This window comes from Neodiprion lecontei, chromosome 3 (assembly GCF_021901455.1).
Source record: "Neodiprion lecontei isolate iyNeoLeco1 chromosome 3, iyNeoLeco1.1, whole genome shotgun sequence".
NCBI classification, from domain to species: domain Eukaryota; kingdom Metazoa; phylum Arthropoda; class Insecta; order Hymenoptera; family Diprionidae; genus Neodiprion; species Neodiprion lecontei.
This window is the reverse complement of record NC_060262.1, coordinates 36191681-36210552: the sequence shown is the minus strand read 5'-3', so window position 1 is coordinate 36210552 and position 18872 is coordinate 36191681. Positions and strand designations below refer to the sequence as shown.

Genomic DNA, 18872 nt, shown 5'->3' with positions numbered 1-18872 from the left:
GGAATTGCATTAGGTAATTAGCCGGTGTGTTTAAATCACATAACCTCTCCAACTCCTCTCCCAACTAAACATGAACGCCAACATGACATAATTGTGAGTTGCTGTAATTGGCTGCAATCAACGATCAGTTGTATGTTTGATGCTGACACATCATTTCCGGCATTTGGTGGTAGAAATGGGAACTCCCCAATTTCCTCGGATAAGAAATCATCGAAAGTGATAATTTTTGTGACAGTTGAAACGGCTCACGCACCATCGCAATACGGTCAAAATTCTGTCGTGAGCAGTTTTACCAAATAGTAACGTTGTTGAATTTTAAGTACTGGTTATACACAATAGTTTTGGAATGTTACAAGTGTCATTTCTTTCAACCTGTGTATTTTCCTAATGACAAATTTATCTCACACTATGACTGGCATAACCAAATTTTATCTATGCAGACATACATTGATATGCACACGTTATCTGACAATAGCAAAATTAATGACATTGATCTTGACATTTTCCAATTGTAAGTTCCTGGTATTCGAAATGTACTCATTATACCTTTCACGCTGCTTATTTACAGGTTTAGTACATTTTTAGTATTCTGTATTTATTTCATGTAGACCGAGCAGTAACGCTACAATTTCAAGATCTTTAATACCCGATATCAACATGGAGAATAGGCACCCACAAAGAGGTCAGTCTACAGGGCCGAGAAGGCCATTTAGGGGTCATGGGCAACGTGGTCAGCATAGGTCACGTAGTCAACAAGGTCAGCATAGGGAACATGGTCAACAAGGTCAGCATAGGGAACATGGTCAACAAAGTCAGCATGAGGAACATGGTCAACGTGGGGAACGTGGTAAATATCGACGTGGTCGACAAGGTCAGCATGGACAACGTGGTCAACATATACAAAGTAATCAGCGAGGACAGCACTCCGCCCAAGCGAGCCGAAATGTGCAAGAATCTTGTGAACCATCTAAATATTATGACTGGTTTGACTTGCGACTAAAAGTTGCTGAACCTGATGAGAACTCACAACAAAGTGATTCACGATCGTCTTCACCTTCTGTATCACAATTCTCAGGACCAAAATTCCATAGACAAAGGTAAGATCAGTATAATGAAATATGCCAAATTATAAATGTTACTTTTCCAAAAATATGACAAATGTATTGCGAATGAGTCTTTAAACCAATTGCCATTATTTTCTCATGCCATATCTAGTGTCACATAATATTACTTCTATTTTGGGAGTGATCAAAGTAATGTTTATTACAGCAGGAATTCTAGTGGAAGCGCACAGTATTCTCATCAAGAAAAATGTTCAAAGTACCTTCATTTTCTTCAATTAAAAAGACTAAGTGAAATGGATGAGAATGAAGTAGCAGCAGAACTGTCACACAACCCTGATTTCAAGCTCTTACTGAACAGCGATTTGAACAAAGATTTCATTGTTGTTACACTTCGTATTTTGGCAAAGCTTGGACAAGCAAATTTCACAAGAATTGTGATAAATATCCTCAGCGATGTATGCCAGTCGAAATTCCTCGCCAACTTAGAACACTATTTGGTATCCCTACCTTCTGAAACTCAAAGCAAGACAAAAGATAATAGATTTTACTGGGAAAACATTGACGGATTCTGGAATACCTTGTATGCTTTTTATAAAGCAGTCATCAATTTTGTTCCTGTAGACTCTCATGGTACATTAATACCAGTCATGGAGCTAACTATGCGATATGTTATAGAGTCTATAAAAACCAAAGCTGATCATAAAATTGATAAAGAGATAGAATATGGTATTCAGAAATTACATCAGCAACTGAAAAAGAAAAGAGAAAAGGGTAGTGAAACATTCATGGACTTCAGAACTTTGAATATCGTACCAACGGTAGAAGATCTCAATGATCATCATCCATACATCAGACCTTGCAAAACTCATGGTGCCTATGATTCAGTGGACCATTACCTGGATGTCCAGTTTCGACTGGTCCGCGAAGACTTTTTATGTCCATTGAGAGAGGGTATTCGAGAGTATAAAGAAGCGTTAGCAGCAAATAGAAAAATCCCAAAGCCAAAGTCAAATATTAGGGTTTTCCAAAATGTAAAGTTGATAGGTTCAGCTATAGTACGAAATCAAGTTGGCATAACTATTTCTTTTGGAGTTATGCCAAAAATAAACTGGAATCGTTCGAAGTTGTTCATGTACGGATCACTCCTATGTTTTACTAATGATAACTTCAAGAGCATTTTCTTCGCAACTGTCGCCGAGCGAGATCCAAAACTCTTAGGAAGAGGCGAACTAGTCATTGAGCTTTGTACAGGATCAGAAATGATGCGAAACATGTACAACTGCTCATTTGTTATGGTAGAGTCAAAAGTATATTTTTTGCCCTACTACCATACTCTTCGCAGCTTACGCTTTATGACTGAAGAGAATTTCCCAATGAAGCGCTATATCGTAGATGCGGAATCATCTCCTTCTCCACCGAAATATCTCGATCAAAGCACAGTCTATGTGTGTAAAGGATTCAGAATTCCTGTGATGGATACTAAACGATGGCCAAGTGCTAAATACCTTCAGTTTGATCAATCCCAGTATGAAGCCTTTAAATGTGCGCTTCTACAAGAATTATCAGTATTACATGGGCCACCAGGTACTGGTAAGACATTTATGGCATTGCAAATAGCTAGCACATTGTTAGCCAATTCTTCAAGTTGGTACAAGTCATCGCAGCCCACACCCATGATTGTTGTTTGCTTGACAAATCATGCCCTTGATCAGTTTCTGGAAGGTATTATGTTGCATACAGAATCATTAGTTCGCATTGGCGAACAATCCAAAAACCCAAATTTGACCAAATACAAATTGAAAAATGTACGTGATAATTACTTTAACAAAGAGAAAAAGAAAAACTCTTTATGGCGGCATATGTATCACAACCGCAATCTATTAAACGTAATATTGAATGAGCTCAGTATGCTCTACTCAGTGCTAAGGGCTTTGACAAGTGATACTGTTATAGTCTCGCCACATATACTTCGGCAATATGCCAATGATGATAGATTGCATGGCATAAATGCTGACGATTTATTTACTCAACTATTTGGTGCAAATTCTATACCTTTAATTCAGGAAATAAATACCTACAAATACAATTCGGGTGAGTCTTCAGCAAAATCTGAATATGACTCCGAGGATGAGAACATAGATATAGATGATGATTTTGATGTAGCAAGTATAGTACTTGCGGATAAATCGCAAATTACTTGTTTCGATATCAGTGATCTGGATGCTGTTATTCACAGACTTGAAACAAAAATAATTCAGTGTAGCACCAATAAAACCGAAGAGGTACATCTTAAAGAGGATTTCAATAAAGTACTTGAGCAATTCAAAACACTACAGACAACTGCACAGGTAAGAATGAGTTGTGAATACATTATTCTTTATATTACTTGGGAATAAAAGAATCGAATTATAAATCGATGAAGTTGCCATAGGTTTAGAAAACTGTGAAACCATCTAAGAATATTCTGGTATATTTGGAATTTACTGTCAAAAATATGTGACAAAAAAATATTAGCCCTTTGACTCTCAATTTCTCTGACGATCGCCATTTAGAATAATCTCAAACTTACTATAATCAAAATATATAGTTCTGTCTAGTCATCATGAAGTTCTTACTGAATATTTTGTGAAAGTATCAATTTCCATTTCGTATATCAACCAAGTAGCAACCAATGATAGTTTTTATATTTTGTTATTGGAAATCTCTCTATTCAAGGGAATTCTGAGTCAACATCCCCTAAGTGAAAATCAGTCTACATCACAGAACTACCTAAAATACGAAACATGGGAAATCTATAGTAGTTGGTTGTTAAGCTGCCATGAAGTGGTGCAAAAACGTGTTGTGCAGCTAGAAACGGAGTATGATGAAATATCAGCTAAACTGGATGATTTCAAACAAATGACTGATTTAGAAGTGATGCGTAATGCTTTGGTCATAGGATTGACCACTACAGGTGCAGCTAGGTTGCACGAAACCTTGCGTGCCCTGAAGGCTCCAATAGGTAGATGGTTTTTTGCTTAGTTGGATATCTTCTTACACTTGAGACATGTATGCAACCAAATTATTTTGATTTACTTTTCACGTTCCATAATGGATGCGTGAAATACTGGCTCTGAGTTTGTTTTTTAATTTCAGTACTGGTAGAGGAAGCAGCAGAAATTCTTGAAGCTCATGTAATATGTTCTCTGACAGAACACTGTCAACAAGTTATTCTTATAGGCGATCATAAACAATTACGACCAAAACCGGCTACTTATGAGTTGGAGGTGAATTATAACCTGAACATTTCTCTCTTTGAGAGAATAGTGAAGATGAGAAATAAAAGTGCACAGTTAGTTGTTCAGCATCGTATGCGGCCACAAATTGCTGAGCTGATATCCCCGGCGATATATGAAACACTAGTGAATCATGTATCCGTGTTCACTTATCCTGCAGTAAAAGGTTTGGAGAAAAATTTATTCTTTTTGAATCATCAAAATCATGAATTGGGAACTTCAGAAAGCGAGTCAATGTCCAACCCTTTCGAAATCAAATTTTTATTGGCTTTTGCACAATATTTGCTGCAACAAGGATATACTTCGGATGAAATCACTATACTGTGTACATACAGTGGTCAGTTATTGAAATTCAAAGAGGTAAGGATACATTATAAATTAATTATACGTATAACAGTTAACAATTTTTGTGAGTTTCTCAGACAGAATCAGCAAAATCTGTTATGTATCTCAAGTACTTCGATTCCAACTATTTTGCTCCCGTATTAATATTTTCATACTTTGTCCAGTGGTATATTACAACGTATAGGTATTAACATGGTTAGCGCTTGAAAGCTGATTGCTTAGGTTGTGTACGAATTTCAGGCTAAAAGAAGTATGCCAATGTTGTGTAATGTACGCGTAACGACAGTCGACAACTACCAGGGAGAGGAAAACAAAATAATACTACTATCGTTGGTTCGGAATAACCATAATGGTAACATTGGATTTTTACGTACTGAGAATAGAGTTTGTGTAGCACTATCACGTGCTCGCGAAGGACTCTATATTATGGGAAATATGGACAACTTAATAGTAAACAATGAAATTTGGCCCAAGATAAAAAAAACCCTTGAAAACAACGATGCTATCGGGAGTTCGCTTGTTTTGCAGTGCCAAAATCATCCAGATCAATTAACAGAGGTATAAATTCACAACTCATTTTAATGTCTGCTCAATATCTTGGTAAGATCGTAAAATTCTGAAGTTTAGTCCACCTTCATGAATCTGAATTTCTACCAGATTATGCATATTATTTCAGATAAGAAAAGCAAACGATTTCAAAATCTCTCCTACTGGTGGATGCTCACGTCAATGTGATACTGTATTGCCTTGCGGTCATACCTGTATAAATCTTTGTCATATTTCGGACAGAGATCATGAGAATTACGTTTGCAAAGAACCATGTTTGAAACGCTGCCCCAATGGCCATCGTTGTGATTCAGGGTGCAATGTAGCCTGTCCACCTTGTAAATTTTCAATCACGACAAATATCAAGTGCGGTCATATCGCAACTTTTCCTTGCTGTACAGATTTAGAAGAATATAAATGTCAATTCAAGGTGAAGTTTTAATTAAATAGCTTATATTTTTTGCAGAAGTTTTTTTCAACTTAATTTATTCCCGCCTGATAATTATTATACTCTGTTTTTTTTTTTGTCATTTTTTGTTTTGCACCGTTTTTGAATGTTTATAAATTGGAAATTGTACAACAAGTATTCAATTACTATTTATTCGAATTAATAAGACCTTTCTTTATAGGAATTAACTCCCTTAAGCTGTGGTCACACTGTAAGAAAGCCTTGTCATTTACCTTTTGCGACATTTCAGTGTACTCATATTTGTGCGAAATTGTTATCTTGTGGTCACACTTGCAAAAGAAAATGTCACATCAAAGAAGATCCTGATCATCTACAAGTATGTTCAAACTTTTCAAAATATTCGCCATTGCCTCAAATTTTGTATACACTATAACTCTATCCCTATTGTTCTTTGCTATGAATTTTCAGTATGTATGTTTTGAAGAATGTAAAAAAATAGCACTTGAATGTGCACTTGACCATCGATGCTATAAACGATGCCATGAATCATGTGGAGTTTGTATAGTAGATGTGATAAAGGAACGTTCCTGTGGCCATAAATATAAAGTGCAATGCTCAAATGATGTGGAAAAAAAAAAGTGTAGTCGACGATGCAAACGCGAGCTACCATGTGGTCATACGTGCAAAGAGAAGTGTTTCATGCCATGCGGAAATTGTAAAGAAATGGTTAGTATATAACACTCGGATATTTCGCTAAAACAATGAAAAAAGCTGGCCCTTCAATTTCCAAAAAGTAATTCTTAATTATTAAAAAGTTTTGCGAACAATGTGATTGCTGTTGACACAGTTTTTTTTCTGTATTAACTATTTTCACCAAAATATGAATTTGATGTTGATCTGATATTCTTTTCTACAATATTTTGTCGACGTTTCAGACAGTCAAGATTGTACCTGACTGTGGCCATGAAATAAAAATTCCTTGTTCTGAGAATCCAACAGTTGCTGCTTGTACGGGTCAATGCCCACGGAAGCTTGAATGTGGACATCCCTGCAAAGCCCAATGCAAGGAACCATGTACTAAACGATGCGAATATCCACGACCCTTGCCAAAACTGGGATTATGTCAACATATATATTCTGTGCCATGTTACAAAATAGAAGCTGGTGAGTAGACATAGTTCACGAAATTTTCTCAACGAATCCAACTTCGTTGATCATGTCAATGATAAAACAATTACAAAAATAATATGGATAGTTTTTGTTATCTCGTAGGTTTACCAGAATATGCAGATAAACTTTTGCAGCATTGTCCACAACCTTGCGCTACTGCGTTACCTTGTGGTCACGTTTGTAACGGTAGTTGTGGTTCCTGTAAACAAGGACGAATCCATATTGCATGCCATCAACCTTGCAACAAGATTCTCATCTGTGGTCATAAGTATGATATGTTCAAAGTGTCTAGAATTCAAGTTCTTGACTATTCAAATCTATTTTACATTTTTTTAGTGCATTTAAGGGGGGGGTAAGGTTAATTCGGTGAAAAAAAAGCATGTTTTTAAGATTTTTTTTTGACAATACAGATGGTGTTAGTTTATTCAGGCAATCCATACATGATAATGTAACATTTGAACAATATTTCCCTAAATTTTCATTGCAAAATATCAAAAATTGAGCGACTGACGATGAATCTCCGGAGGCGCCTCGAGAAAAAGTTGTTTTGCGGTGCCCATCATAACTCGCAACCAAATCATGTGAAACGAAAAAATCAAAATGCATTTGTTAAAGGAGATGTTTGTCGAGGTATTCACGGGAGGATTTTTTTTTTTTTCGATTTTTCGATTTTTCGTAGCACTTGGAAGCCAAAAACCAGATTTTCGCTAAAAAAAACGTCTAATTTGTTGTTGTAAAATTGATAATTATTGAAAAAAAAAAAAAAGCTCCCGACAATACCTGGTGAATAATGTGAAAAACACTGTGCAAAATTTCAAAACGATTGGTCCAGTAGATTTTTAGTTATGGTGGGCACGGACTCCAAAAATGACAAGTCTCAGAAAAACGCTTTAGAGTTTTGCGTACTGAAAAATTCAACATAAAATTCGATAATTTTTTTATACTCCCACAGAGTCGTCGATGCCAGGTCCGTAGAGCAAAAGGCTTCCATCAAGATGGTCTAGAGCATCTTTTTGCATTTGTCTACGCAAAACTCTTTCTTCTTTACTGTCATGCGCTGCTTGCTCCTCTGCTCTACTAATTCGCAACTCGTCAGCTTGTCGTGCCCATTCGTGAGAACTTGGCCCTGTCGGGATGTGCATCTCTTGCATAAAGGCCAGCAAGGCAAAAGAACCTTCATTGAAAGTACATGCAGCTACATGAGCTGCAATTTCAACGATTGTAGCGGTGCCACTGACAGACTTTGGCTAATTTTTCGGGGCATTTTTCGATGTACGAACACGAACGATAACAAAGTAACACTTTCGATGTACGAATTGAAGGAAAACAGAGTCAAAATTTTAGCGTCACTTGTTACTGCTCAGCACGGCGTACAGTGTTTAACTGATGCATATACCATGCCTCGAATATTCTTGACTCTACCTGAACAGACCCGTTTGGTTTTAATTGGGCCGGGTGAGCGCGTCGCGTAACTGTCGGTTAGGTATAAAACCTCATCCCGGAGCAACGGACGCTTACTCATAACTTCCTCAATTTTGCTTCAATCGACTTGAAATTTTAACACAATATTCTTGACATATTGTGCAATCAATTAGAAAAATAAAAAAAAATTGAAAAAAAAAAAAATTTAATACCTTACCCCCCCCTTAACATAGGTATATTACGTATGACAAATCTAGTGGTACCAAAGCCACAGTTTCCGATAGTTTTCCTTTCCCAATTACAAGGAATGTCATTGTTACAGATGCACGGCTCTTTGCAAGGATCAATGTCGGCCGTGTAATAAAATATGTTCTCTGAAATGTCAACATACTGAATGTAAACTCAAGTGCCGGGTACCTTGTACGCCATGTCAGGTAAGCCAAGTATGAATTATTAACAATTTCACTTCATATTGCTGATAAAAACAAAAGAAATTATAAAGAATATAATCGACTTGATACAAGACACGAGATTAATTCACATTAATAAATATAACATTTATAATTTAGAATATTGGTAATTCATTACTTTTTTTTCTTAGGAACCCTGTTCATGGCGTTGTGAACATCTTCAATGTGAGAAACTGTGCTTTGAAATATGTGATCGAGAGGCATGTAATGAACCATGCCGAAAACTTACTAAATGTGGGCATCCCTGCATCGGATTTTGCGGTGAACCATGCCCACCGCTCTGCCGTGTTTGCGATGAGAAGGATCTACCTACTTTAGTCTCTAATAAAAGTAAATCTGATGCACGGTAAGTCCACTTCGAGCGAGCAAAAAAAATATTGCATTATATAGAAGTGAATAATCGTGCATACAAGGCTTGCAAGAGTTTGAAGTTTTTTTTTTATGTTATCAAACTATTCCAAGCTGATTAATATTTTCATTGAATTTCTACAGGTTTGTGTATTTGCCAGACTGTGGTCACTGTATCGAAAGTGACTATCTTGACTGGGAATGGCACCACAGCTTTAAAATTGGTATTAAAGCATGTCCAGTATGCAAAAGTCGTATTACACATTGTGTACGATACACAAACCAGCTTAAGAAGGAATGTAAAAATATAGAATTTGTAGTGGGTCAGGTCTCCTTCAGACTAAAAAAGTTACGAGATGATCAACAGAGACTTGTCAATGACATTAATGAAATCTCACAAGTATATACAAAGCAATTTCAAGGTATTTCGAACTACATTTGACCAAATACTTGAGTAATTGAACTGATGAAAGATCTTTCAACAACTGTATGTTTGCAATAAATATTTCTGTCTGTATTCTAAGATCGAAATAATGTTTATATGATTTGCTTATGTATACTTTCACTGAACTTTCAGATTTTCATGCCCACAAAAAATTGTTCGAAAACTTGAAAACAATTGGGAATGGACAAAAACATCTAAGTATCTCATGTTTGAAGGATATCAGGATGAAACTAATAGTCACCGTAATGATTTTGCGAAAACTATATGAAATACCAAACATCGTTCGTGATACCAACAATTGGCCAGTGGTTCTTAATCAAATTATCATTCTGATCACATGCCTTCCGACTGATCACAATATGTCGTATCAAATGGTCAAGGATATCGAAAATGAGCTCATCAGATTACATTATATGGTAATAAAAAATATCGTCTACTGCTTTTGGATCATTTGGATACAATAGTATACCTATACCAAATCTGCTTTTATTTATCACGCAGATTTGTTTGTATTGTTATAATACATATATTGAAGAATCAATTGGTTCACAGGTTCAGCTCTGTAAACTTGAGAAATTCCATGAATTAAACAAGGACGAGACTGCATTGCAAACAGAAATAATTTACTTGGGACTGTTGAACCTCAGGAAATTTACAGATGTTAACAGCAATACAATCTACAAACAGCTAATGGGACTGAAAGACTCACTACAATCATCCTTAACAATTAACGAAGAGAAAAACATCATGATTAAGACAGTGGGACTAGATGACGAAGATTGGTATAAGTGCCCTATGGGGCATGTTTTTCTAGTCAGATGTGAAAAATGTCTGCATTCGATTCCATCCTCACCTGTAGAATCAGAATAGGATAGAACATCTCCAAATATGTTTAGAAAACAGTCAATGGTGTAATTACAGTAATGTTGGTCAAGTACAGTACATGACGTGTTCTCATAATATGTATCAGTTTTTTTTTAAGTTTCAAATGGAGTTCAGATCAATAAAGCAAAATAAGTTGAAAGATGTGCCACAATGCTAACCTTTCAGAAGATTTATATATTTTACCAGTTTTGCTGAGCGAACTTGTTGCAATGCAGCTTCAACACTTTGTCAGTCTCCATTTGTGAAGTAACATTGCGAATTTAGCTACCATGCTTGGGGAAAAAATATGTGATAGTAAATCATGAATTATAAGTTTTAACAGATATATGTATGTTGTACGTGTAGTAAGTATGTTACGTTTTTTATAAGAATGTGGTGAAAAAAATGTATATTCCTGCACGGTCATGTTTCAATGTATACTGATAGTATCGTTAAAAAAAAAAATAAAACTAATTAAATATTCAGCATTATGAATACCTGATACCAACACTTTCCTCAGAATGAGCACAGGAATTCCAAATATAATAACGTTTTCTCGTAAATATCTTAGGGCAAATTTTAACTCAATATCTGCTTTTTGAAGACAAATATACGTTATTTCATGAATAATGAACACACGAGAAACACGGTGTAACGCAGCATCGTATATATATATATATATATATATATTTTACATCGCAGCTAATCACATATTCTTTCGTAGAAATGTACCAATTTGGTTCTAAAGTTTTTGAAGTCTTATAAAAAAGCTACATTACTATGGCGTAAGTAACGATTTAAAATTAATGTGGGAAAGAAATTTTTTCCCTGCAATATACTGCATATATTTACCTATACTAATTCCAGTGATAATTTTAAACAGATCTACTGACTTCATAGTGATCATTTTTAAACAAGCCATTCTTAACTGACTAATTTAAAGTGAACATTTTAACATCCAAATTTTTATTGGTATGTAAATAGTACATACTCAAGCTATTAGTTGCCTTACTTAATATACAGGTAATATTTATATACAATTATATTCCAGGCAATAAAAGATACGATTTTCGTCTTGATAATATAATATTTAATATATATATATATATATACAGAGTAGTAAAGCTTTTTGTGATCATTATGATCATTAAGTTTTGGTATAACAGAATGCAATATGCATAAATTTGATTAGTATCAAGACCCGTGGTGCTTATTCTTAAGATATCCAAATTCGAATTTCATTTCGTAAAATAACTCTCATCTAAATATCGTAAAACACTGACGCAAGTGGATACCTGATCATGAATGCCAATACACTGCTCATAATCTGCAAGGAAAAATTTTCAGTAATTGATAAATATACGTGAATTTTGGTCAATGACATCTGGCAAGCTGTGACTGCGAAACTTATTGTGAACTACATTATTATGTGACTTTTGAATTACCTGAATAAGTATGAGGATTATAGTTAAACTTGGCTCAGATGTTGGACCAATCATATACAGTATAAAATTGATCAACGTTAAATTGTTACATGTCACCAAACCAGTTTTGTCTTCCTTCCAACTTACTATCTTCAATGTGCGAAATACCCACAAGCAAAGCTTAGCTGTTGACAAATGTAGATTCAACATTAAACTACGAGAACCACTTAGGAAAAAATCGAAAACAATTAGGAAATCAGCCGGAAAGTTTATTTTTTTCGTGACACCTGATATAGGCATGAATTGATTAAAGTCATAAATAATCACATTCAAACTTACCAAGCACGTTGAGCTCTGATTTTTTAAAAACTGTAACACTGATATCCAGCTTGTCCGTTTCTTTGTTATATCTAAAAAAAAAAAATCCTATGTTCAATGTCATCTTTAAAATACCTTGATTTACCTGTAGTGTATAAAACATCGCGAACTTTACTATATAATTCAAAAATGTGCGAAAACCTCATCTTGCAATATGTATAATCAATTTATCATACTGATCATTCGCAACAATGAAAATATCTCAAATCCCAATAATTAACTGATTGGACTTTTGTTTTCTGCTCACCTAGGAAGTCTGTGTCTCGGACAAGGTACCAAATGAAATAGTTGCGGTATGCTGTACAAGAAGTTTATAATTTGCGGTATGAAGAATAGTAGAATAGTTTTACTGAAGTGACCCAATATGCCGACCACTGCAAAGGTCATTCCGGAAAGATAGCAAAACGTGTCTCCGACGAATACCTGCGACGGATACCTTTAAACAAATAATCATCACCACGGTATACATATATATTATTACGTTGTCGTATAAGAATATGAATTGACAAAAATTCCAGCGATTTTAACTATTTCGAAGAAAGTTGTTTTTCTGCAAAATGGGTAAATTTTGTATCACAGAAGAAGGCAGCCGGCCGGCAGTTGAACGACTGACATTCAAAAAGGAACACCAGCTGCTTCTTCTCCCATATACATCGGATAAGTCCGAGGCAGATGGTCTTCAGAGCCATTTGAAAATCTGTACAGGTAGCTACGATTGAAAGAGAAAAAGGAACCACAGACAGAAGCAATCGACCTCAAGATTCTAGCTGGCAGTAGTATGCCAAGAGCTATCCGACCATCAATGCGCGTCGTTAAAAACGTCGCAATAATTAGAGCCATTTTAAAATGTGCGGATATCGGTATTATTTTTTCGCGCTATAAATTTCTCAGTGCGACTTTAGTTGAACGCGTGTATGTTCTTAACACGCGTGAGTGTATGAAAAATGTAGCTTGTGGTAAATTCGACGCATGTTGAAAGTATTTACCGAATAAAAACGCTCCTTTTAGTTAATCAATTTTATAATTTTCGTGCATCGCGTCAATTAGAATTTGGAAATTCTTGCGAGATATTTAAAATGAACGAAGATACATCTCGCGCAACGCGAGGCAACGACCTAGCTTGACGATGATTGTAACATTCGCTTTATTCCGATGAGGCAACGAATCGACATATTTCTATGAACCCTGTTTACTGTTGCAAATAGGCGATTGAACTCTTGATAGAAATTGGTAATTGGTGTTTTCATTGCAGACGAATTATACGTGCAGAACTAGAGCGCGACGCACGCGCCTCGTTCAGCCTTGCGCATACCGCGTTTCACCGTGTTTCGGGTGTGGTTTGGATTTCGCATTCACATTCGCATTCGCTACGGAAGAAGGGACGAGCCGAGAAGACGTAGCGCCCGTAGGAATTTCACCCGGCCGTCGAATGGGCCGCGCACTCGGCTACGATCGCTTCTAAAAATATGCGAAATGCGGGGGACTGCTTATTCCGTTCCAGAAGTATCTTGACGTGCGGCTAGGAGGCCAAGGGAAGACCGCAATTTTCGGTGAGTGTTGTACAACAATTGAACTGTTGCTAGGCACTGCGACTGAACGTTGAATTCGCGCGTATACTGAGTGTCGAGTTATTCCGTGATTCGAAATTGCAGGCCTTTGAACCGATGCATGGACAATGACGTCATTTAGTCGCGGTCTTCTCGCGTTTGCGAGTTGCTTATTAGTCGTGACAAATCAGCAATCTATACCCGGTCACTTGTGAGACACGCCCGACGATTTGAAATCCCTCATCATGTCACCTTTGACATTCTATCGTGTGCTAAAATTCTCTGGAGTATTTCGAATTAGAACGGATTTGTAAAATACGCATTACAAGCGATTTGTTAATGTAAATAAAGCGATATAATTATAATAACGTTAGAATTTTTATATTCAACATATAAACGAATGAAAAGTAAATAAACGTGCACAAATGAACTGTTGAATTTGATTGTTTCAAATACGATTTAACTCGACATCAATAGTGATGAAATAAAAATAAAAAATAAAAAAACAGCATTTTCACGTTGCGTTATCTTATCTCGGTTGTCATCGTATTTCGTGAGTCAATCGCGAGACGGATCGGACCCGTCAGATCAGCCTGGGAATAACCGATGCGCTTCAAGCATCCCATGAATGTAAAACGGGATGCATCTCTAGGAGCTAACCCCTAACAATACATTTTCAGAATTTCTCATTGATACGAAAAATGAGATATTCAAATCATGCAACGGAATATTTGAATTCTAAAAAACTGAGCAGCACAGTTTAATTTTGCGTCATACCAAAATGATCCGATATGCTTTTTACAAATTTCGTACAACTTTGAGTATTGTTCTTTTCAAATATTTTGCATGACTAAATTACGTTTTACAAAAAACTCAATTTTTAAGCGAATGATTTATATATACAATACATATCTCCGAGATGAAAATATATCTAAGGTCGATATACGACGTCTTTTGATGTCTCTCCTTCATACCGTGATGGAAATTTTTCATAATACGCGACGTAACAATTTTTACACCTGACCTGATTTTAAGATTCATATTTGATCATTTTTTCAGATGAAGAAATGCACTTACGCATTCATTGCGTCAAGCCGTATCGGGATTGAGAGGTACCGTTTTCGAATTTTTAATCAAGGAGTGAAATGTGAAATTCGCAATTCAAAAGTTCAGGACTAAACGTGTGGATATGCAGGGACGTCTAGATGGGAAGCTGGCCCTGCTCTATACGTTGTTAGTTTTACAAATTCTTATCGTCGTAATTTACGTGGCCTCTACACCACCACCGGATATTATAGCGCCGACCACACAGACCTCAGTCAGTTTCGTGAAAATCGAAAAACCGAAGGTAAAGATCAATTATACATTTTTAAATCTACCAATTAAAAGTATATTATTTCAGTTTCCGGTTTTGGTAGAATGTCAATCCCAATCCCAAGTTGCAATTCCAAAAATAATCACCAAGATTTTAGTATCAAGGTATTGAATTAGATTTGTAATTGCAGCCAGTACAAAATGTACTACCGTTTGACCACTCAGCATCGCATCTTCAGACAATCAAGAGCAATATTTACCTAAAGGACAAACATACATTGCAATCATTCAAAAAATACAATCACACATGGTGTTGGCGAGATGGAGTAGATGTAACGAGAATGGCAAACAGCGAGGAGATCGAAAGAAAACGGTGCATCTGTAACCAGGGTTGGCATGGCACCGACTGTGGCCAGCCAGAAGTAGTGTGGCGAGCGATTATGGCTTCCAAGCAAAATATCAAATTAGAACAACGAAAAACGCTGCGACGAATTGTCTATGTGTTTTCGTTAAACGATTACAATTCAGCAATTGCTGAAGTAATAGTGGAGGAACTTTACAAGGTCGTAGATCTATTTGTAATTTGCGATTTCAGCAATGCAGAGGATAATTTTAAGCACAAGCTTGCGAAAGGTTTGCTGCAACAAGGGCAAGATAAGATTTTGTACATAAATATAGCTAGTAAGATACGTAAGCCATTAAGAGTGATATCTAAGTATATATGGGAAAAAGTATGTCAGGTTGTGCGGAACTTAAGAGACGATGATATTTACGTGACTACTGAATCTGAACAAATTTTAAATCCACGAGCACTAATGTTCCTGAAGGTATACGACGGGTGGCCGCAACCTATTGGCTTCCGATTGAGATGGTCTGTGTTCGGCTTTTTTTGGCAGCATCCGCTCAAGACTTCAATTGTAATTGGTGCATCAACAATTAGTTTACTGCGTGAAGCATATCATCAAAATTCGCTAGTGCTACCTAAAGACTTTGATGGTGACGTTAGCGAGAGAGAGTCTCTAGGTTTAGTTATAGGGGATCTTAATCATTATGGTGGATGGTACTGCTATCTCTGTCAAGATCCTGCCAATATCGTAACGTCTCTTCATCAAAAGACAAATGTAAAAGAGAAAAATGCAAAGCTAATTATTGACGTTCCTTACATTGAAGATTTAATAGAAACTGGGATATGGTTGGACAACAAGACTGCGCTTTTGAGGGCCTATAAATCCCGCGATCCTTATTTTGCTCCAGACATAGTGATGAATAACACGTGGAAATATGACTGGCTGGTAGAAAATTTTTATGCAAAGTTAGACTATTATTAACACCCAGGCCGTTACCACAACTGTGATATTATCTCATACTCGATACTCTCTACACACTAATTAGTGTACAAGAAATTTATACAATAAGTTAATACGTTGATTTAGATATTAATGTTAAATAGTTTGTATGTAAGATGTAAAAGAACATTGGAATCTATTTATATTATGATTTTTAAGTATCAATCTTTTCTACTCGTGTTATACACATCTCCTTGAAATAGTCTGAACAAAATAATTCTCGTTTCATGGAGGAATGGAATTGTTTTAAATTTACCATTTATAGTTAAGTTTCGATCCAAAGGGCATTATAGTAGCTGACCTATGAAAATGAGTACTTTTTTCGAAGAGTCCAAGTTTAGAATGGACAAACAATCAATTTATTGTCAATATGATTCAATAAGGCTGTCTTTATGAATAAAAAATACCACAGATAATACTGTACTTCCATTATTTGTTGTAGTTTTTCTACAGTATTTAGTTCGTCACAGCAAAGCAAACCGTTAGTCTGAGATTATTAACACCTTACTCTTCGAATGGGTAATGGGTATGAATACGATTCTAGCTTGAACTTTGCCGTACCATATCACATTATAAAACCTACTTTCACCAGATCAAGTTGCGAATAAGACAGATAAGATGTGTAAAACGAAAATACCGCTCATATTTATGGATCAGCTCACCTATATCTGAAACTTTCCAACGTATGTGATACACAATAAAAAGCAATTTTCTATTCAGAATTTCATTCGTCATTGCAACAACACAGTCGTTTCATTCGCTAAATTTTCTATTCAATCTCCTTCTTAATAAAACTCTTGAAAAGGAAAACTTTGTTCATTCAAAACAGTGAATATTTAATAATATGAGTATTATACTCACCAGTTGTGTTTGAAAAGTGCAAGTGACGTTGCCATGTACGGTAGCATGAAATACAATGAAAACTGATGCGCTTTCCACACGTTCCCAGATAATTCGACTAAATTGAAGATTGATATGCTGGCTGCTATTACCAAGCTCTGCCCAACTTCCAGTCCGTTGACACCAGCCAATATATTTATAGCATTTGTACAAAATACCGCTAGCATCCCCATGTAGACGTAGTAAAGCAGCCACAGATCAACTGACAAACCGAACCATGGTCGTAGCGGTTTTGGAACTATGATCAAAGTCGAATTGAAGTTCACGTAGTAAACCATCAACAGTGGCAATGATGCAATTGTGGGCAATAGTAACTTATGCCTCCACCGCAGGTCTAAGACATCATCGGCAAATCCCAACAATAACATGCAGCATATCGATAAAAGAGCCGCCAACATCTCGACAAACTGTAAGCAAATGAGTCGAGTTTTTTTTTAACAATGCTGAGAATGATCTATATATTTTTTGCCCCATTAGCTATGCTCGAATTCAAAGAAAATAATAAGTATTCAAGAAATAAAAATTAGCAGCATACTTGATATAGCAAGTGTCATAAATTGTGATACATCAGGAACTTTGCCTATTTATCGTAAGCCGAGGTTTTATTCATTTGAAAAATAGTACGCTTTCTATTCCCATCAAAGCTCTTATTTGTGCCTTCTATTTTCAACTGAAAATTATTAACGGCCAAAAAATACGGATTTATTCATGGGCAATTTATACAAATAAAGATGTTTCTAACCATTCAAATCCATACATCTTTCTTTGGGAAATAAAGAGCTATTAGCATGATCTACGAACACATAATTTCATTTAGCCTAATTGTACTTTATTCAGATAAAGTAATAACGACTTTTGTACACAAGAATAGAAAACATATGAGAGTAGAATAATCAATTAAATATGGTAAATTTTAGTGAAATGAACATAGGTTAAATCTACTTTCAAAATCTTTCCCCAGAGATGATGATGTGTAAGTTTCAAAAATGATTTCATATATTTTACCATTCAATCTATGATATTTACCTCATTATGAGGAAAGTCCGCATTCTTGAATATGTAGTCGGTAAATGGAACGGGAATGAATAAAAACATTGTGATAAGAAACACACATCCTGTCACGACACCCAATGCCTCTGGTCTGAAAAAGAACGGTTATACAGATACATACAGTTGTACATACATTATTATTTAACGAAAATGTGCAGAGATTAAAAACTACGTAAAAGAATAAGAATTTCGCTCACACTTTACCACCGTCCTTCTTGTTCATATCTATGCCATAGAGGTTACCTTTGATGAACATATCTCTAAACTTTGGTATCAATCGGACTGTCAAAAAATAAGAGACTACCGACATGAGCACATTTGCGTAAATGGGGTAATTCATTTTCGATAACACTTCACGGTCTTCCATTTCAGTAAAAGTAATAGAAATCACTTTTTAAACCCGGCTCAGCTATGTTGTCCAACACATGTATGTATGTACTTTGATCAAATGCCTGTTCCGTGAACGCATATTGCATAGTATATTTTTGTTTACTTTTTCTTCCGTCAGCTGACGACGACCAAACTGACGTCGGCAGGAAGTGGAAGTGTGACAAT

General features: G+C 35.9%; 3 protein-coding genes across 6 annotated transcripts; 2 read left to right on the top strand and 1 right to left on the bottom strand.

The window, feature by feature from the left end:
• Positions 1-73: 73 nt before the first annotated feature.
• On the top strand, positions 74-10646 carry LOC107217451 (NFX1-type zinc finger-containing protein 1). 4 transcript variants are annotated; one of them, XM_046734197.1, is made up of 16 exons: positions 81-511; positions 609-1097; positions 1273-3412; positions 3780-4065; positions 4200-4699; positions 4925-5242; positions 5361-5660; positions 5860-6015; positions 6108-6365; positions 6575-6803; positions 6912-7077; positions 8554-8665; positions 8833-9047; positions 9194-9471; positions 9627-9910; positions 10047-10646. In XM_046734197.1, the coding sequence occupies exons 1-16, from the start codon at positions 435-437 to the stop codon at positions 10362-10364; spliced, it is 6126 nt and encodes a 2041-aa protein (XP_046590153.1). In that variant the 5' UTR covers positions 81-434; the 3' UTR covers positions 10365-10646. The 4 variants fall into 4 exon arrangements, 3 of the variants coding, with proteins under 3 accessions (XP_046590154.1, XP_046590153.1, XP_015510468.2); XM_015654982.2 differs by having other exon boundaries at positions 82-511; positions 1270-3412; XR_006903333.1 differs by lacking the exons at positions 9194-9471; positions 9627-9910; positions 10047-10646 and having other exon boundaries at positions 74-511; positions 1270-3412; positions 8465-8665; positions 8833-8974.
• On the bottom strand, positions 10481-18843 carry LOC107217461 (UDP-N-acetylglucosamine--dolichyl-phosphate N-acetylglucosaminephosphotransferase). The gene is made up of 7 exons (XM_015654995.2): positions 18515-18843; positions 18294-18408; positions 17229-17674; positions 12408-12596; positions 12122-12192; positions 11804-11967; positions 10481-11685 (listed from the first exon to the last, which is right to left on the bottom strand). The coding sequence occupies exons 1-7, from the start codon at positions 18682-18684 to the stop codon at positions 11620-11622; spliced, it is 1221 nt and encodes a 406-aa protein (XP_015510481.1). The 5' UTR covers positions 18685-18843; the 3' UTR covers positions 10481-11619.
• LOC107217460 (beta-1,4-mannosyl-glycoprotein 4-beta-N-acetylglucosaminyltransferase) lies at positions 13104-17409 on the top strand. The gene is made up of 4 exons (XM_015654994.2): positions 13104-13116; positions 13413-13710; positions 14767-15055; positions 15213-17409. The coding sequence occupies exons 3-4, from the start codon at positions 14897-14899 to the stop codon at positions 16347-16349; spliced, it is 1296 nt and encodes a 431-aa protein (XP_015510480.1). The 5' UTR covers positions 13104-13116; positions 13413-13710; positions 14767-14896; the 3' UTR covers positions 16350-17409.
• Positions 18844-18872: the final 29 nt, after the last annotated feature.